Consider the following 17,947-nt stretch of genomic DNA (forward strand, 5'->3'; position numbering starts at 1 on the left):
GTCGTATCTAAGAATTCCAGTTGAGGGACCGGGACCAAGGGCGACGGGCTGACCCGCTGGAGGCAGCTCGCCGAGCAGCCCGGAGCGCCGCGGGCTCCCCCACCGCCGGGACTCCCGCTGCGGGGCCGGGGCCTCACCTCAGGGAACCGCGCCGTGACGTCATCCTCTTCCCGCCCGCGGGGCTCCGGCCCGGGGCCGGCTTCACGCGCCTCCCCGGGGGTACACGGGGCCGCGCCCCGGCGGCGGGGGGAGGAGGGGAGGGGGGATGGGAGCGGGGCTGGCGCGCGGCGGCTGCTAATAAAGTTGGTGTTGAAAGGGCGGCCCCGCCCCCACTTCCGGGAGCGCCGGGCCGCGGGGCGGGGCCGCGCCGCGCCGGGCAGGCCGGGATGGTGGGGGCCGCTGCAGCCGGGACCTGACTCGGTGCCCAGGTGAGTCCGCCCGGCCCGGCGCCAGCGAGCGCCCCTCCCCCCGGGGACACAGCGCGACTGGTCGGGGGACGTTGGCCCCCTTCCCTCCCCCCTCCTCCGGGGGACGCCGGGCCCCTTCCCCGCCCCCAGGGGGACAGGCCGGGGGACGCCGGCCCCCCTCCCTCCCTCCCTCCCATCGCACCCGGGGGTCGCCGGCCCCCTTCCCTCCCTCCCCCCCCCGCCACCAGGGGGACAGGCCGGGGGACGCCGGCCCCCTTCCCTCCCTCCCCCCCCCCGCCACCAGGGGGACAGGCCGGGGGACGCCGGCCCCCTTCCCTCCCTCCCCCCCCCCCCGCCACCAGGGGGACAGGCCGGGGGACGCCGGCCCCCCTCCCTCCCTCCCCCCCCCGCCACCAGGGGGACAGGCCGGGGGACGCCGGCCCCCCTCCCTCCCTCCCTCCCCCCCCCCCCGCCACCAGGGGGACAGGCCGGGGGACGCCGGCCCCCTTCCCTCCCTCCCCCCCCCCGCCACCAGGGGGACAGGCCGGGGGACGCCGGCCCCCTTCCCTCCCTCCCCCCCCCCGCCACCAGGGGGACAGGCCGGGGGACGCCGGCCCCCTTCCCTCCCTCCCCCCCCCCGCCACCAGGGGGACAGGCCGGGGGACGCCGGCCCCCCTCCCTCCCTCCCCCCCCCCCCCGCCACCAGGGGGACAGGCCGGGGGACGCCGGCCCCCTTCCCTCCCTCCCCCCCCCCGCCACCAGGGGGACAGGCCGGGGGACGCCGGCCCCCTTCCCTCCCTCCCCCCCCCGCCACCAGGGGGACAGGCCGGGGGACGCTGGCCCCCCTCCCTCCCTCCCATCGCACCCGGGGGTCGCCGGCCCCCTTCCCTCCCTCCCTCCCCCCCCGCCACCAGGGGGACAGGCCGGGGGACGCCGGCCCCCTTCCCTCCCTCCCCCCCCCCGCCACCAGGGGGACAGGCCGGGGGACGCCGGCCCCCTTCCCTCCCTCCCCCCCCCCCGCCACCAGGGGGACAGGCCGGGGGACGCCGGCCCCCCTCCCTCCCTCCCCCCCCCCGCCACCAGGGGGACAGGCCGGGGGGACGCCGGCCCCCTTCCCTCCCTCCCCCCCCCCGCCACCAGGGGGACAGGCCGGGGGACGCCGGCCCCCTTCCCTCCCTCCCCCCCCCGCCACCAGGGGGACAGGCCGGGGGACGCCGGCCCCCTTCCCTCCCTCCCCCCCCCCGCCACCAGGGGGACAGGCCGGGGGACGCCGGCCCCCCTCCCTCCCTCCCATCGCACCCGGGGGTCGCCGGCCCCCTTCCCTCCCTCCCCCCCCCCGCCACCAGGGGGACAGGCCGGGGGACGCCGGCCCCCTTCCCTCCCTCCCCCCCCCCGCCACCAGGGGGACAGGCCGGGGGACGCCGGCCCCCTTCCCTCCCTCCCCCCCCCCCGCCACCAGGGGGACAGGCCGGGGGACGCCGGCCCCCTTCCCTCTCTCCCCCCCCCGCCACCAGGGGGACAGGCCGGGGGACGCCGGCCCCCCTCCCTCCCTCCCATCGCACCCGGGGGTCGCCGGCCCCCCTCCCTCCCTCCCCCCCCCGCCACCAGGGGGACAGGCCGGGGGACGCCGGCCCCCCTCCCTCCCTCCCTCCCATCGCACCCGGGGGTCGCCGGCCCCCCTCCCTCCCTCCCCCCCCGCCACCAGGGGGACAGGCCGGGGGACGCCGGCCCCCTTTCTTTCCCTCCCCCTCCCCCCATTGGGACAGCTGGATGCTGCCCCCTCCGCAACCCCAGTCCCCTTTCCTGCCCTCCCCTTCGCCCTGCCCACGGTTGGACTCTGCCTCCCCTTCCTGCTCCTCCCAAAGGGACAGACGTTGCCCCCTTTTATCTCCCCTCGCCCTGGGGACAGACTGACTGACACTAGCATCCCCCCAACCTCTGGGGACCGACTGACCCAGTTAAGTAGGAGCAACTCAGTGTAGACAAATCCTGAATCTGCCAACTTTCCTGAGCTCCCAGCTACTACCTGCCCTGTTTAATTTACGCATCTCCCCATGTCAGCTCTTCTCTCCCACAACAATCGATCATTCTGGAGCCTCGCAGGTGATTAAATTAACAGGTTTTGGGGGCTCTTCTGTCCTCTGTTCCTGCCAAATAAATTCTGGGCTGTCCCCAGGCCCTCTTCTTCTACTCCGCCCCCCAGTTAACAAATTCTGAACACTTCCTGCTCTGCCCCCATTAGTGCAGTCTGGGGGACATTAATGCCCAGATTCGCAAAGGCATTTAGGCGCCTACTTTCCATTGAAATCAATGAAAGTTAGGCACCTAAGCACCTTTGAGGATCTGGGCCTTATTCTTGTCCAGGATCTGAGGGGACAGGAGCTACTCTTCCCCTTGTGGTCATTCTGTTCTTTGTTCCCCCATTCCTCTGGGGAAAGTAGTAGGTGCTCCAGCTTCTTCTTTCTTCTACTCTTAAAAGGAGTGAGAGCGTAGTGCCTGTGCCATTCGTTCCTTGTTCTTCCGCTCCTCTTCCCTCAGCTGCTCTCTGGCCTTTTCTCCTTCCTCCAGAGAGGAGGAATTGGTGGTTTCCCACCCTAGCTTGGCTCACTTTGCCAAGCAAGATTTATATTTCCCCTAGGTAAGTAGATATTTCAGGACCAGATTTAGAGGCCGCTACACCAAGTGCATTCAAACTCTTTGCATTTTTTATCAGTATAATATTCCACAAATATGATTTGTGATTGTTTGTAACTTTATTATTCAGTTCTTTGCTATGTTTTGTGCTTTTCAACATTTCCGTTTTGTTCCAGTTTAATGCCTTCATTTCCCTTTCTGTGTCTCTTCATTACCTAATTAATGCAATGGCATTTTGAGTTTCTAAAATTTGGCATATAAATCATAGCCTGGATCCATGCTACTGTCTGCCCAGAATTTTGGAAAATAACTGCTTTTACATGTGCACTATCTAGATTTGCAGGCCTAAAATTTTTCCCTGGCTGTCTATTATGTAGTATAAATGGATGTGGTAAGAAAGTGAAATCGCTGGTGCAGCAATTTGGCAAATTTTACTTCACTGCTTGTCCACAAGAATGGAGCATACAGGTACAGAGCTGAAGTCTACACAGCAAAATCTCTCGTCAAGTCCCTCATGTTATGTTATGATTAATGTTGCCTTACTGGCCTCCTTGATAACTACGTTGGCTCTATTTTTGTTCTGACCACATTACCTAGCCTATGAATCCCGCCAGTGGCTCACCCTTCTTCACTATAAGTTCATGATTCTTAAGAATATCTTTAAGGCCCTACTTAACTATGCCTCTTCCTGTTTTTCTAGTTTTAACTCAATTTGCTAACTTGTATGAAATGGCAAACTGCTTTGCCTTCACTAGAATTTTACCTTGAGATAATCTTAAGTAAAGTTACTAATGTAAGAGCACATCCTTTTTCCTCCAGTGAAGACAAAAATCTTACAGCGTGCAGTTTCCCCAGGCTTCTTTGGTCCTGGCCTACCAAAGAGCAGTTTTCTCTAGAACTACCAGTGGTCTTGCATAAGTGCCTTCTAGCTATTTGGCATATTGATTAGGTTTTGTTTTTGTAATTTTCAAGCATTGACCTTTGTATGCCTTTATACAATGGAGGCCCAAAGTGATGTATCACAGAAATCTTCATTAATTCCTTTAAGGGAAGACTGATGTAACAAAATTATCACTTCTTATCATAGGAGCTGTGGCTGGGCCTCTGTATCTATCCAGATGCTTAAGGTTTGTCTACGCTATGGAGACCATGCCAGAATAGCTGTAGTCGTAGCTATAGTATCGATACACCTGGCATGACAGAACAGGTTTTCCAACAGTATAGGAACACCACTTCCCTGAGCGATGGTAGCCAGACCAATGGAAGCATTCTTCCATCGTCACAGCTGAAGCTATACAGCGGGTGAGGTCAGCATAGTTACGTCATGCAGGGGTGTGTTGTGTTTGTTCTCTCCACACCCCTGCCCAAAGTAGCTATGTCAGCCTACCTTCTAAGGGCTTGTCTACACTGGCAATTAACAGCGCTGCAACTTTCTTACTCGGGGTGTGAAAAAACACTCCCCTGCCAGTGTAAACAGTGCCTCAGTGCTGGGAGCCACGCCCCTTGTTGAGGTGGGTTTTTTAGAGCACTGGGAGAGCGCTCTCCCAGTACTGTGCCGCAACCACACAAGTTTGTTTTTTCACACCCCTGAGTGAGAAAGTTGCAGCGCTGTAAAGTGGCAGTGTAGACAAGGCCTTAGTATTTACATCTGAAATTGTCTCAAGTTGTCCTGAGCACCGTAGTGAGGCCGACCTAAGTCTCTGTGTAGATTGTGCTAGTCAGTGGAACAGTTCTTCCGTCACCTAGCTACCACCTCTCGGGGAGGTGGGTTAACTATACGCTGACAGGAGAACCCGTCTCGTCAGTGTAGGTAACATCTACACTGAAGCACTACAACCGTGCAGCTATGCTGCTGTAGCTTTTCAAGTGTAGACAAGCTGTCAGTAGGATACCATGAATACCACTTGGCTCTACACTTGGTCCCAACTTTTGACTATTTTGTGACTTTATCTGGCACTTGGAACTGTAGTGACTTATCTTATTTTGATGCCTGCGTTCTAGGTTGAAGATAGCCGTAATGCTAACATTGGCAAGCAAACTGAAGCGAGATGATGGTGTCAAAGGGCCTCGTACATCCAACCCAGCTTCTGATTCTACTCGGAGAGTGTCTATTAGAGATAAATTGCTTGTTAAAGGTAATTGATCCTTATGTTTAAAAGATTTGCTGTCCCATTAAATATAGTTAGTTCATCAACTAACAATACTAAATGCTGTAGGCAAGAGTTTACATCAATGTTTTTAAAAGGGCTTCCTTATGTCACAAGGGTGTTGTGAAGTTAAATACATTAAAGATCGTGAGAGACAAGGTGGGTGAGGTAATATCTTTTATTGGACCAACTTCTGTTGGTGAGAGAGACAAGCATACAACAATTAAAGATTTTAGGCAATTTGAGATCTACTGATGAAAAGTGCGATACAAGAGCTACGTATTAATACTACTATTACCGTGATTTGGACGCATATTACTGTGCGCTATATATTATATAAGCAGTAATCTCCAGATCTGAGATTCAGCACTGCAGTATTGAGTTCAAACTTTGTGTTAATAGTAGCCACATAGGTGCAAGTAATGCAAAAAATAATAATAATCTGTAAATGGAACATTCTTTTATATTATTTAGTGCTGAAGTCCAGTGTTTGACATCGCAGTCATCAAATAATCAATTGTGATTATATGGTGACATTAGTATTACTGAATAAACTGGACAAGAAGATCAAGTTGATTAGACTGGAAAATATTTCTGTTAACAGAAATATAGGTAACTGGCTGTGACAGGAAAGCAAGTTCTGAAAGTAAGTGACGGATGGAGGTAATTCTCAGTGACGTCTGAACTATGATTAAATGAAATCTTTGAACGTTAATATTTTTGAAATGAAAAAGAAATAGCCAGTTCAACAGATGATAATGCTACTGCCTATTTGGGTTAACGGAAAGTTGTGGGTAAGAAATGTGGATTTAAAAAAAAAAATTTCAGCAGCACATCTTACTGATCTCTTATAGAAGGGCTTTTGTAGACTGCAGCGAGCTGGATATCAGTTTGTGGGAAGATCCCCTAGTTTCCACAGATTTCTGCTGCGGCAGACTACAAATTTTGCAGCAATTCTGTGTAAATGGGAAAAAAGGCAGTGGCCAGTGAACTAAATATGAAAATGAATAATAAAATCAGTATAGCATTTTTATATTAAAATTATACAATTTTCCTGCTGCCAGATCTTATGTGGTACAGGATATTGCATTTAAAATCTCAAAGCACTTGACGTTTTGAGGGTGGGATGTAGCTTAACTCCCCTTTTCCCCATCCTTGCAACACTAAACAGCTTTTCACTACCCCAGGTGTTCCACTGCATATAATAATGGATAAACTGGTTAGGTTGATGTTTTTGCTAAAAACGATTAGCAATGAAATTATCAATGTTGACCTGTAAGTTGTCATAGTGAAGTTCTGTGGTCTTTTCAAATGCAACAGTTCATATTTCTCAGTCCCACTGTTTCAGGATTACTTGAAACTGACCTCAACGCATCCGTTTGTGTTGGTCATGTTACTTCCCAGCCATAGTGCTAGAAACTTGTGTTTTAAAATGAAAACTTAGATTCTGTCACACAGCAGGGAATAGATTTGTTGTAGATTTTGCATCCTCCTGTAGGCCACATTCAGATTCTCCTCACATCTTATCTTCCTTCATTTGTGTAGCCATGTAGGGGGAAGATTTCGATTCAAGTTACAGATGCTTGTGACTTCACTGTTTAGGTCTCTCAAAAAGCTTGCCAAGAGCGTCTAGCTGAAACAGTTAAAGTATGGATTTATGATTTGATTTGCAGTTTAGCTTTAAGCATGGTTATATGTGCCCTGTGTGTTAAAGGAAAATGGTGATGTAGTGTAAAGCAGTGGTTCTCAAAGCCAGTCTGCCGCTTGTCCAGGGAAGCCCCGGTGGGCTGGACTGGTTTGTTTACCTGCAGGTTCGGCCGATCGTGGCTCCCACTGGCCGCGATTTGCCGCTCCAGGCCAATGGGGGCTGCGGGAAGGGCAGCCAGCACATCCCTTGGCCCACGCCGCTTCCCTGAACAAGCGGTGGACTGGCTTTAAGAACCACTGGTGTAAAGTACATTCTAATCACTGCTTATAATACAAAATATTTAAACATCTTTCATTTTCTATCAGATGAATTTTCATAGTACCCTTAATAATGGCAACAGTGTTCTTTAATTACAAAAATGTAGACATATATATTCAAATTCTTCCTCCTGCACTCAATGGGAAAGTGATATAAAGATATAGCCGTTGCTGTAACCATCACTAACAAACTTTAGTAGACTAAGTGTTGTACAAGTTACAAATCCCAAACTGGCAATTAAAATTAGAACTGAAAGCAACAAGCAGACAAATCTCAACCACAGCAACCAATTATTAAATAAAATGAGCCTTATGTCATGACCAGAGTTAAACTGGTCCAGAGGGAGAAATTCTAGGGGGTGGGCCTGCTGGCCATCAAGGGAACTGACATCAGAACAAACAAGCTGATTTAACTATTGCTGTGGGTACAGGTGGAGAGGGAGTGTCAGGTAATTGGGTCCTGGAAAATTTGAGTCTTAAAAGATAACTAGCACATTAATTGCACAGGTCTTGTCTAAACTAGGTATATTTCTGGAAAGTTTCCCACTGTTAAGATTAATTCAGCTGAACGGGTGTTGTCAGTGTTATGAGCCCTAGTGTAGATGGGGTTTCAGCTCCCGATGTAGTTTTCACACCGTGTTGCTTAGACCTGCAGGGAGCAAATTTTAATTGACAGGGAACTGATAAACTGTGTTGGCAGCCAAAAGCCTGTATACACTAGGGCTTCTAACATTGCAAACAACAGTTCAGCTGAACCATGTGAGCAATGGTGAGACATTCTTCAAAACTCTTTCTATTTTAGAGGGGACAATAATGACTCACCCTGTACTCAACTGCAGGCAGCTGCATTCTGCACAAGCCAAAGCTTGAATTTTATGGGGAGCCCTAAGTAGAAACAATTTCCTTAATTTATTTAGCCTGGAGGTTTTCCATTTATGGATGACTGTTGCACAGTATGTCAGGAAGGAGTGATCAGTCTCCTGGGAATTGTGTACATTAAAGACAGTGATCCAATTGTTCTTTACTTTAGGTGTTGTCTACAGTGCAAGAAATAAATACTCCCAGTTCCCAATGAGTGTCAGCAAGGGGTGATGTTGAACTGGTGCTAAAACATGATTTAGCTATGAGTGTAGATAGGTTGGAACAAGCAATAGTCAGCACCATTTTTCCTTGTCTATACATAGAATCACAGAATATCGGGGGTGGAAGGGACCTCAGGAGGTCATCTAGTCCAACCCCCTGCTCAATTCAGGACCAATCCCCAACTAAATCATCCCAGCCAGGGCTTTGTTCAGCCTGACCTTAAAAACCTCTAAGGAAGGACATTCCACCACCTCCCTCAGTAACGCATTCCAGTGCTTCACCACCCTCCTAGTGAAAAAATTTTTCCTAATATCCAACCTAAACCTCCCCCCTTGCAACTTGAGACCATTACTCCTTGTTCTATCATCTCGTACCACTGAGAACAGTCTAGATCCATCCTCTTTGGAACCCCCTTTCAGGTAGTTGAAAGCAGCTATTAAATCCCCCCTCATTGTTCTCTTCCGCAGACTAAACAATCCCAGTTCCCTCAGCCTCTCCTCATTAGTCATTTGTTCCAGTTCCCTAAACATTTTTGTTGCCCTCGACTGGACATTTTCCAATTTTTCCACATCCTTCTTGTAGTGTGGGGACCAAAACTGGTCACAGTTTTGACCAGGCTCCCAATGAAGCCTCACCAATGTCGAATAGAGGGGAATGGTCACGTCCCTCGATCTCCCGGCAGTGCCCCTACTTATACAGCCCAAAATGCCATTAGCCTTCTTGGCAACAAGGGCACACTGTTGACTCATATCCAGCTTCTCGTCCACTGTAACCCCTAGGTACATGTAGCTGAACTAGTATTAAACACAATTTAACTGTATATGTTACCTGTTGCTGACATTTCTTGTCAGTAACAGCTATGTTCTGTAGTGTAGACAAGGCCTCAAAATCCAGGAGTAGTGATGACTCCAGCAGGATACCCAGACTGAAGTATTTTGGTGCTAGGTGGGCATTCCTTTAATTGGTGCAGATAGTCTCAGCCCATTCTACTTAGATGTTTGACACTTTCAACAAGATATCACTTCAGTCTTGACATGATAATCACAGCCAGTTCATTTTCATGTAGGTGTCTATTTTGGCCAGGCTTTGGGGAAGGAATGAAACAGTAGAATCTGTGTTTGGTGAAAGAAATGGAACTGGATATCATTAGCATACTAATCACACTGCAGCCTAAAAAATATCTAGCTATCAGCCAGCTGTCACAAATAACCCAGATGCCATTTTGACCATCGGATGTAGATTGGGACATAGCCATCTTAACCTCCGATAATCGACCAGTGCATCCAAGAACAACTACCTAGCTGATAAGAATATTGCTGCTAAAATAATCAGTGGTGATATTTAAGGTATTAGATATTAAGGTTACTACCTCATTCATATGTTGTCTTCAAACTCATTAAAACCTCATCCAGACTAGAAAAAAGATGATCATTTGAAAGCCATGCTATCTGGAATGTTTTAATTAAGTGCTTTTTAAAATGTTGTTTACACTTAGTGTAGACTGCCCCTGGAACCCCTGCCCCTGCCTGCCACCCGCTGCCCCATTCAGCTCCCCCTCTCCTTCCTGACTACACCCCCAGGACCCCTGCCCCCATTCAACCCCCCAGTTCCCTGCCCTCTGACTGCCCCAATCTCTATCCACACCCCTGAGCACCACCCGGAACTCCCCTGCTCCCTATCCAACCTCCCCTGCTCCCTCCGTGCTGCCTGGAGCACTGGTGGCTGTCAGCGCTACAGCCATGCCGCCCAGAGCACCAGGACAAGCAGCCGTGCTGCCTGGCTAGAGCCAGCCACACCACTGCGCAGCACAGAGCACCGGGTCAGGCCGCAGCTCTGTAGCTGCGCTGCCCGCCAAGAGTGCGCTGCCTGGCAAGAGCTCGCAGCCCCGCCGCCGAGAGCATTGCACCGGCGGTGCAGTGAGCTGAGACTGCGGAGGAGGGGGAACAGCGGGGGAGGGGCTGGAAGCTCAGGGGCTGGGTAGGAGGGCTCCGCGGGCCAGATGTGGCCTGAGGGCCGTAGTTTGCCCACCTCTGTTCTAGCTGTGTACTACAGTGGTGCCTGCTGCATTTATTGCCTCCTGGTGTGGGAAAGTGTCCTGCCGCAGAGGAAGAAATAAGGCTGCCATCCCTAGAAACCTTTGGGAGAGGATTGCAATGTACCTCCATGGAAGTTTCATCCCGATCTCTCAGAATTCAAGGAAGAGACATGCGCACATAAACTGTTCCACATAGCCTGTCCTGCCTAACTCTATAGGTGAATGAAAAGCAGATAGCAACTGTTTCTCGTTGTACTGCTACTTCTTCTAGTATGAGAAAATTAATGAAAAGTCAAAAGCTGCGTCCTGCTAATTGGGGGTGCCGTTCCTGTCATGGAAAATTTGTCTACACACTTACCCAAGGTTCCTTCCCCTACATGGAGCTCACTCGTGCTCAACTGGCAGGACTGGTAAAACTGTGATAGAGTCAAAAACAGGTCCTGTCCTTTATAATCCTCCCTTTTCTCCTCATCTGCCACTACCACCTCCTTGTTGTTCTCGGCAGTAGTCTGTGACTCTGGCTCCTTGGAGGTATCCACAGCCATGTGTGGAGTGGTGATAGGGTCATAGAATCACAGAATATCAGGGTTGGAAGGGACCTCAGGAGGTCATCTAGTCCAACCCCCTGCTCAAAGCAGGACCAATCCCCAACTAAATCATCCCAGCCAGGGCTTTGTCAAGCCTGACCTTAAAAATATCTAAGGAAGGAGTTTCCACCACCTCCCTCGGTAACGCATTCCAGTGCTTCACCACCCTCCTAGTGAAAAAGTTTTTCCTAATATCCAACCTAAACCTCCCACGCTGCAACTTGAGACTATTACTCCTCGTTCTATCATCTCGTACCACTGAGAACAGTCTAGAGCCATCCTCTTCAGAACCCCCTTTCAGGTAGTTGAAAGCAGCTATCAAATCCTCCCTCATTCTTCTCTTCCGCAGACTAAACAATCCCAGTTCCCTCAGCCTCTCCTCATAACTCATGTGTTCCAGTCCCCTAATCATTTTTGTTGCCCTCAACTGGACGTTTTCCAATTTTTCCACATTCTTCTTGTAGTGTCAGCCCAAAACTGGACACAGTACTCCAGATGAGGCCTCACCAATGTCGAATAGAGGGGAATGATCACGTCCCTCAATCTGCTGGCAGTGCCCCTACTTATACATCCCAAAATGCCATTGGCCTTCTTGGCAACAAGAGCACACTGTTGACTCATATCCATCTTCTCGTCCACTGTAACCCCTAGGTCCTTTTCTGCAGCACTGCTGCCGAGCCATTCGGTCCCTAGTCTGTAGCAGTGCATGGGATTCTTCCGTCCTATGTGCAGGACTCTGCACTTGTCCTTGTTGAACCTGATCCAATTTCTTTTGGCCCAATCCTCTAATTTGTCTAGGTCCCTCTGTATCCTATCCCTACCCTCCAGCGTATCTACCTCTCCTCCCAGTTTAGTGTCATCTTCAAACTTGTTGAGGGTGCAATCCATACCATCCTCCAGATCATTAATGAAGATATTGAACAAAACCAGCCTGAGGACCGACCCTTGGGACACTCCACTCGATACCGGCTGCCAACTAGACATGAAGCCATTGATCACTACCCGTTGAGCCCGACAATCTAGCCAGCTTTCTATCCACCTTATCGTCCATTCATCCAGCCCATACTACTTTAACTTATTGGCAAGAATACTGTGGGAGACCGTGTCAGAAGCTTTGCTAAAGTCAAGGAACAACACGTCCACTGCTTTCCCCTCATCTACAGAGCCAGTTATCTCGTCATAGAAGGCAATTAGATTAGTCAGGCATGACTTGCCCTTGGTGAATCCATGCTGACTGTTCCTGACCACTTTCCTCTCCTCTAAGTGCTTCAGAATTGGTTCCTTGAGCACCTGCTCCATGATTTTTCCAGGGACTGAGGTGAGGCTAACTGGCCTGTAGTTCCCAGGATCCTCCTCCTTCCCTTTTTTAAAGATGGGCACTACATTAGCCTTTTCCTAGTCGTACGGGACCTCTCCCGATCACCATGAGTTTTCAAAGATAATGGCCAATGGCTCTGCAATCCCATCCGCCAACTCACTTTAGCACTGGAGAGCAGATAGAGGTGTGCTCACCAAGCTGGACAACCAAAAAAAAAAAAGGCATTGGACAGTGTGGGGCATTGTGGGACAGCTGCTGGAGGACTGTTAGGGTTGATGTAAGTAATGCAATGTCTACACTCACGGTGCGTTGACCTCTGTACATTAACCATGTCTCTGTGCCGCAAAGAGAGGTGGTGTTACTATATCGTTGAAATGGGTCACTTATATGGGTGGGAGACATTTAAGTTTAGAGACGTGCATAGCTAGGTCTACGTAAAGCAGCTTATGTCGATCTAACTTTGTAGTGTAGACCAGGCAACATACTCTTGCACCTTCTACTTAGCTACCTGTGTGCTGTTCTCCCCATCTGTTCCTTGAGACTGACATACTGCGGGCACTGGCTAGTTTTCAGAGACTGGAAACATGGCATTTATAACTTTTCCTGTTCAGGTTTTTGAAAGCCATCAACTTCAGCTGAAAGAGAGAATTCACTTTTTGGAGTTACCGTATTTTCATTCTTTGAAGACCAGCTTTTGCGTGAGTCATGACTGCTGATAGTGCCTGATTGTTCAAGATGGTCAGTGCCTCACAGGACTGGGCCAAAGACAGATTGTTCTTGGATGATTGAAAGAGGCCAGGGGACTGCAAGCAAAAATACTATGAGAATTAAATTTTATAATAAAGTAAAATTTATTAAAAAAATTACATGACAAAGTGTCAGTGATAAAAATATAATGTGTATGCTTATGGGATCATAGACGCACTTTATTCAGCTGCATTTTTTTTGCAAAAAGTAAAGGAGTACTTGTGGCACCTTAGAGACTGACAAATTTATTTGAGCATAACCTTTCGTGAGCTACGGCTCACTTCATCGGATGCATTCAGTGGAAAATACAGTGGGGAGATTTATGTACATAGAGAACATGAAACAATGAGTGTTACCAGCAGGAGAGCGGGGGGGCGGGGAGGAGTAGGAACGGGAATCTTTTGTAGTGATAATCAAGGTGGGCCATTTCCAGCAGTTGACAAGAATGTCTGAGGAACAGTGGGGGCTGTAGGGGGGGAATAAACATGGGGAAATAGTTCTACTTTGTGTAATGACCCATCCACTCCCAGTCTCTATTCAAGCCTAAGTTAATTGTATCCAGTTTGCAAATTAATTCCAATTCAGCAGTTTCTTGTTGGAGTCTGTTTTTCAACAATTTCCATCCCACCATCAACCTCAGCCTGGACTAGTCCACACAAGAGATCCACTTCCTGGACACTATGGTGTTAATAAGCGATGGTCACATAAACACCACCCTATACCAGAAACCTACTGACCGCTATTCCTACATACATGCCTCCAGCTTTCATCCAGACCACACCACACGATCCGTTGTCTACAGCCAAGCTCTACGATACAACCACATTTGCTCCAACCCCTCAGACAGAGACAAACACCTACAAGATCTCTATCAAGCATTCTTACAACTACAGTGCCCACCTGCTGAAGTGAAGAAACAGATTGACAGAGCCAGAAGAGTACCCAGAAGTCACCTACTACAGGACAGGCCCAACAAAGAAAATAACAGAACGCCACTAGCCATCACCTTCAGCCCCCAACTAAAACCTCTCCAACGCATCATCAAGGATCTACAACCTATCCTGAAAGATGACCCATCACTCTCACAGATCTTGGGAGACAGGCCAGTCCTCACTTACAGACAGTCCCCCAACCTGAAGCAAATACTCATCAGCAACCACACACCGCACAACAGAACCACTAACCCAGGAACCTATCCTTGCAACAAAGCCCGTTGCCAACTGTGTCCACATATCTATTCAGGGGACACCATCATAGGGCCTAATCACATCAGCCACACTATCAGAGGCTCGTTCACCTGCACATCTACAAATGTGATATATGCCCCTCTGCCATGTACATTGGTCAAACTGGACAGTCTCTACGTAAAAGAATAAATGGACACAAATCAGACATCAAGAATTATAACATTCAAAAACTAGTTGAACACTTCAGTCTCTCTGGTCGCTCAATTACAGACCTAAGAGTTGCAGTTCTTCAACAAAAAAACTTCAAAAACAGACTCCAATGAGAGACTGCTGAATTGGAGTTAATTTGCAAACTGGATACAATTAATTTAGGCTTGAATAGAGACTGGGAGTGGGTGGGTCATTACACAGAGTAAAACTATTTCCCCCTGTTTATTCCCCCCCTACAGCCCCCACTGTTCCTCAGACATTCGTGTCAACTGCTGGAAATGGCCCACCTTGATTATCACTACAAAAGGTTCCCGTTCCCAGTCCCCCCCCTCACTGCTGGTAATAGCTCACCTTAAGTGATCACTCTCTTGTTCCAGTGTGTATGGTAACACCCATTGTTTCATGTTCTCTATGTATATAAATCTCCCCACTGTATTTGCCACTGAATGCATCCGATGAAGTGAGCTGTAGCTCACAAAAGCTTCTGCTCAAATAAATTTGTTAGTCTCTAAGGTGCCACAAGTACTCCTTTTCTTTTTGCGAATATAGACTAACACGGCTGCTACTCTGAAACCTGTCTTTTTTTTGAAGTACATCAAAATCTTACTTTTCATCATGTGTCTCGTATATTTCTTTCTGTTGGAGATATTGGCAGCTTGAAATCTAGTTAAATGTTTAAAGAGCAGAACTAATAGTTCTAGGTACTGTGCCTGCCCCATTGGCAACCTGATAATTTTTCTGGTTTTACAACCAGATTATTTATTTATTTATTTATTTATTGGTCTTTTCTGTTACTTTGTGAAAGACTCCCAAAACTGGGAAGTGAAAGAGAAAGTGCAGGTAAATGCACTATGTGAATAAACTGGGAAAAACAGAGAAATTAGTTTTTTACTCTAATCTTTTAGTTACAGTAATCCTTGTTGTTACTCATAACCATAGTAAGCAAGAAGATCAAAGGGTATGATTTGAAAGAGAGAAAAATACTTTACATTTCCAAAGCATTGTCCATCTAAGGATTGAAAAAAAGTTAAATTATGAATTCATATATCCGTTATGTTCACTACAGGCCTATTTCTGAAATGGTCACATAGAATCATAGAATATCAGGGTTGGAAGGGACCCCAGAAGGTCATCTAGTCCAACCCCCTGCTCAAAGCAGGACCAATTCCCAGTTAAATCATCCCAGCCAGGGCTTTGTCAAGCCTGACCTTAAAAACCTCTAAGGAAGGAGATTCTACCACCTCCCTAGGTAACGCATTCCAGTGTTTCACCACCCTCTTAGTGAAAAAGTTTTTCCTAATATCCAATCTAAACCTCCCCCACTGCAACTTGAGACCATTACTCCTCGTTCTGTCATCTGCTACCATTGAGAACAGTCTAGAGCCATCCTCTTTGGAACCTCCTTTCAGGTAGTTGAAAGCAGCTATCAAATCCCCCCTCATTCTTCTCTTCTTCAGGCTAAACAATCCCAGCTCCCTCAGCCTCTCCTCATAACTCATGTGTTCCAGTCCCCTAATCATTTTTGTTGCCCTTCGCTGGACTCTCTCCAATTTATCCCCATCCTTCTTGAAGTGTGGGGCCCAAAACTGGACACAGTACTCCAGATGAGGCCTCACCAATGTCGAATAGAGGGGAACGATCACGTCCCTCGATCTGCTCGCTATGCCCCTACTTATACATCCCAAAATGCCATTGGCCTTCTTGGCAACAAGGGCACACTGCTGACTCATATCCAGCTTCTCGTCCACTGTCACCCCTAGGTCCTTTTCCGCAGAACTGCTGCCTAGCCATTCAGTCCCTAGTCTGTAGCTGTGCATTGGGTTCTTCCGTCCTAAGTGCAGGACCCTGCACTTATCCTTATTGAACCTCATCAGATTCCTTTTGGCCCAATCTTCCAATTGGTCTAGGTCCTTCTGTATCCTATCCCTCCCCTCCAGCGTATCTACCACTCCTTCCAGTTTAGTATCATCCGCAAATTTGCTGAGAGTGCAATCCACACCATCCTCCAGATCATTTATGAAGATATTGAATAAAACCGGCCCCAGGACCGACCCTTGGGGCACTCCACTTGATACCGGCTGCCAACTAGACATGGAGCCATTGATCACTACCCGTTGAGCCCGACAATCTAGCCAGCTTTCTACCCACCTTATAGTGCATTCATCCAGCCCATACTTCCTTAACTTGCTGACAAGAATACTATGGGAGACCGTGTCAAAAGCTTTGCTAAAGTCAAGAAACAATACATCCACTGCTTTCCCTTCATCCACAGAACCAGTAATCTCATCATAAAAGGCGATTAGATTAGTCAGGCATGACCTTCCCTTGGTGAATCCATAAGGCATTGCATGCTGAAAAGGGAATATATTTTTATGGATTCATAACATCAGCTTACAGTGAAATGGTGCTTATTTGTGAAGAAAGATGAGCTTTGGGGTAAATTAAAGATCAGCACTTAATGATGGAAAACGAAAATGGAATTACATGAAAGTATGCGACAAATACAGTAAAACCTACATAAATTAGTTATGGTAAGAGGAGTTGGAAGAAATCCAAAGGAAAGTATTGTCAAGACTTTCTAGTGTTTAACTTACAAAGGAGAGATTTGCTCTGATACATTGCCCAATTTTGATTTTAGTCCTTATTTGTACCTAATTTTCATGTGTGCATCTCTGTGGCACAAGTAAAGTGACTTGTACAAGGTTGCATATTGTTTTGTTTTTTTCTGGATTAGAGAGAGATTGATTTCTGGCTTCCATTCCTTTGCATTGTTAGCCTGCACGATTTATTTCACTTAGTGCTGCTAGTTTTCTGATAATTCGATAGGCTACTGTTATATTGCATATAGACTAAGTGTGTGGTTTGACAACATTCTCTTTCCGGTAAGCATTTGGAAGAGGAAGGAGTAAAGTATACATCTTTCACTCTAAATAAAAATGGGTAGAATTGGACAAAATCTTTTTCAGACTTTACAAGTTCTCTTCATTTGTAATACCAACCCACAATTTAATTATACAGCTCCGGGGGAGCAAAACATCCATTTGCCTTGAATAATAGACTTGATACAGTTTTTAGTAAGAAGAATGAAAATGGAAATGTCAGTGTCAGTGTTCTGTTACTGGAACTGGGATATGGAAAGCGGAGATAAATGTCAAGATACATATCTTGAACTCAGGCAGGATCAAAAGACGTACAAAACAAAATGCACTTTCCCTATATGGTGTAATAAAGGGGGATGGAGGGGAATCTCATCATAGGTAATTTTGTTCTGAATGTAGTAATTTTGCAGGCTCCGTTCTGAGCTTCATGCTCCTGCATATGTCAATCAAGATTATGCTTTGTGTTCATATCCATACTATTGGGGAATTTTTACGGTGGGGAAGGAAGAATTTACTGGTTAAAAAACCCTGCTTTTATGACTGAATTTAATCGTGTTTAACTTGTTTATTTTTTTTCACATTTGTTATTGCTCTAAATTGTTTAAAGAAGATTCATCAATTTGGAATTGACTCTGAAGAAGAGTTAATGGTAGATTCAGTTTCCACAACTACCGCTCAGTTATTGTTCCTTGCGGCTCCATTCCAACCAATTTTTGTGATGGTAGAATCATGTTCCAATTTTTGAAAT

At 48.2% G+C, this 17,947-nt stretch overlaps 1 protein-coding gene across 3 annotated transcripts in view; it reads left to right on the forward strand.

Moving 5' to 3' along the window:
• The first annotated feature begins 320 nt into the window (after positions 1 to 320).
• The window catches only part of UBE2F (ubiquitin conjugating enzyme E2 F (putative)), a 125,984-nt gene continuing 108,357 nt past the window's right edge, over positions 321 to 17,947 (forward strand). For 2 of the 3 annotated variants that reach the window (XM_073306748.1, XM_073306751.1), the window contains exons 1-2: positions 321 to 428; positions 5,043 to 5,176. In XM_073306748.1, coding sequence (XP_073162849.1) covers positions 5,059 to 5,176 — 118 coding nt within the window. In that variant the 5' untranslated portion in view covers positions 321 to 428; positions 5,043 to 5,058. Of the gene's footprint in view, positions 429 to 2,166; positions 2,511 to 5,042; positions 5,177 to 17,947 lie in introns of those variants that run through there. The other variant, XM_073306749.1, reaches the window with a different exon arrangement.

Source organism: Lepidochelys kempii, chromosome 11 (assembly GCF_965140265.1).
Source record: "Lepidochelys kempii isolate rLepKem1 chromosome 11, rLepKem1.hap2, whole genome shotgun sequence".
Lineage (NCBI taxonomy): Eukaryota > Metazoa > Chordata > Testudines > Cheloniidae > Lepidochelys > Lepidochelys kempii.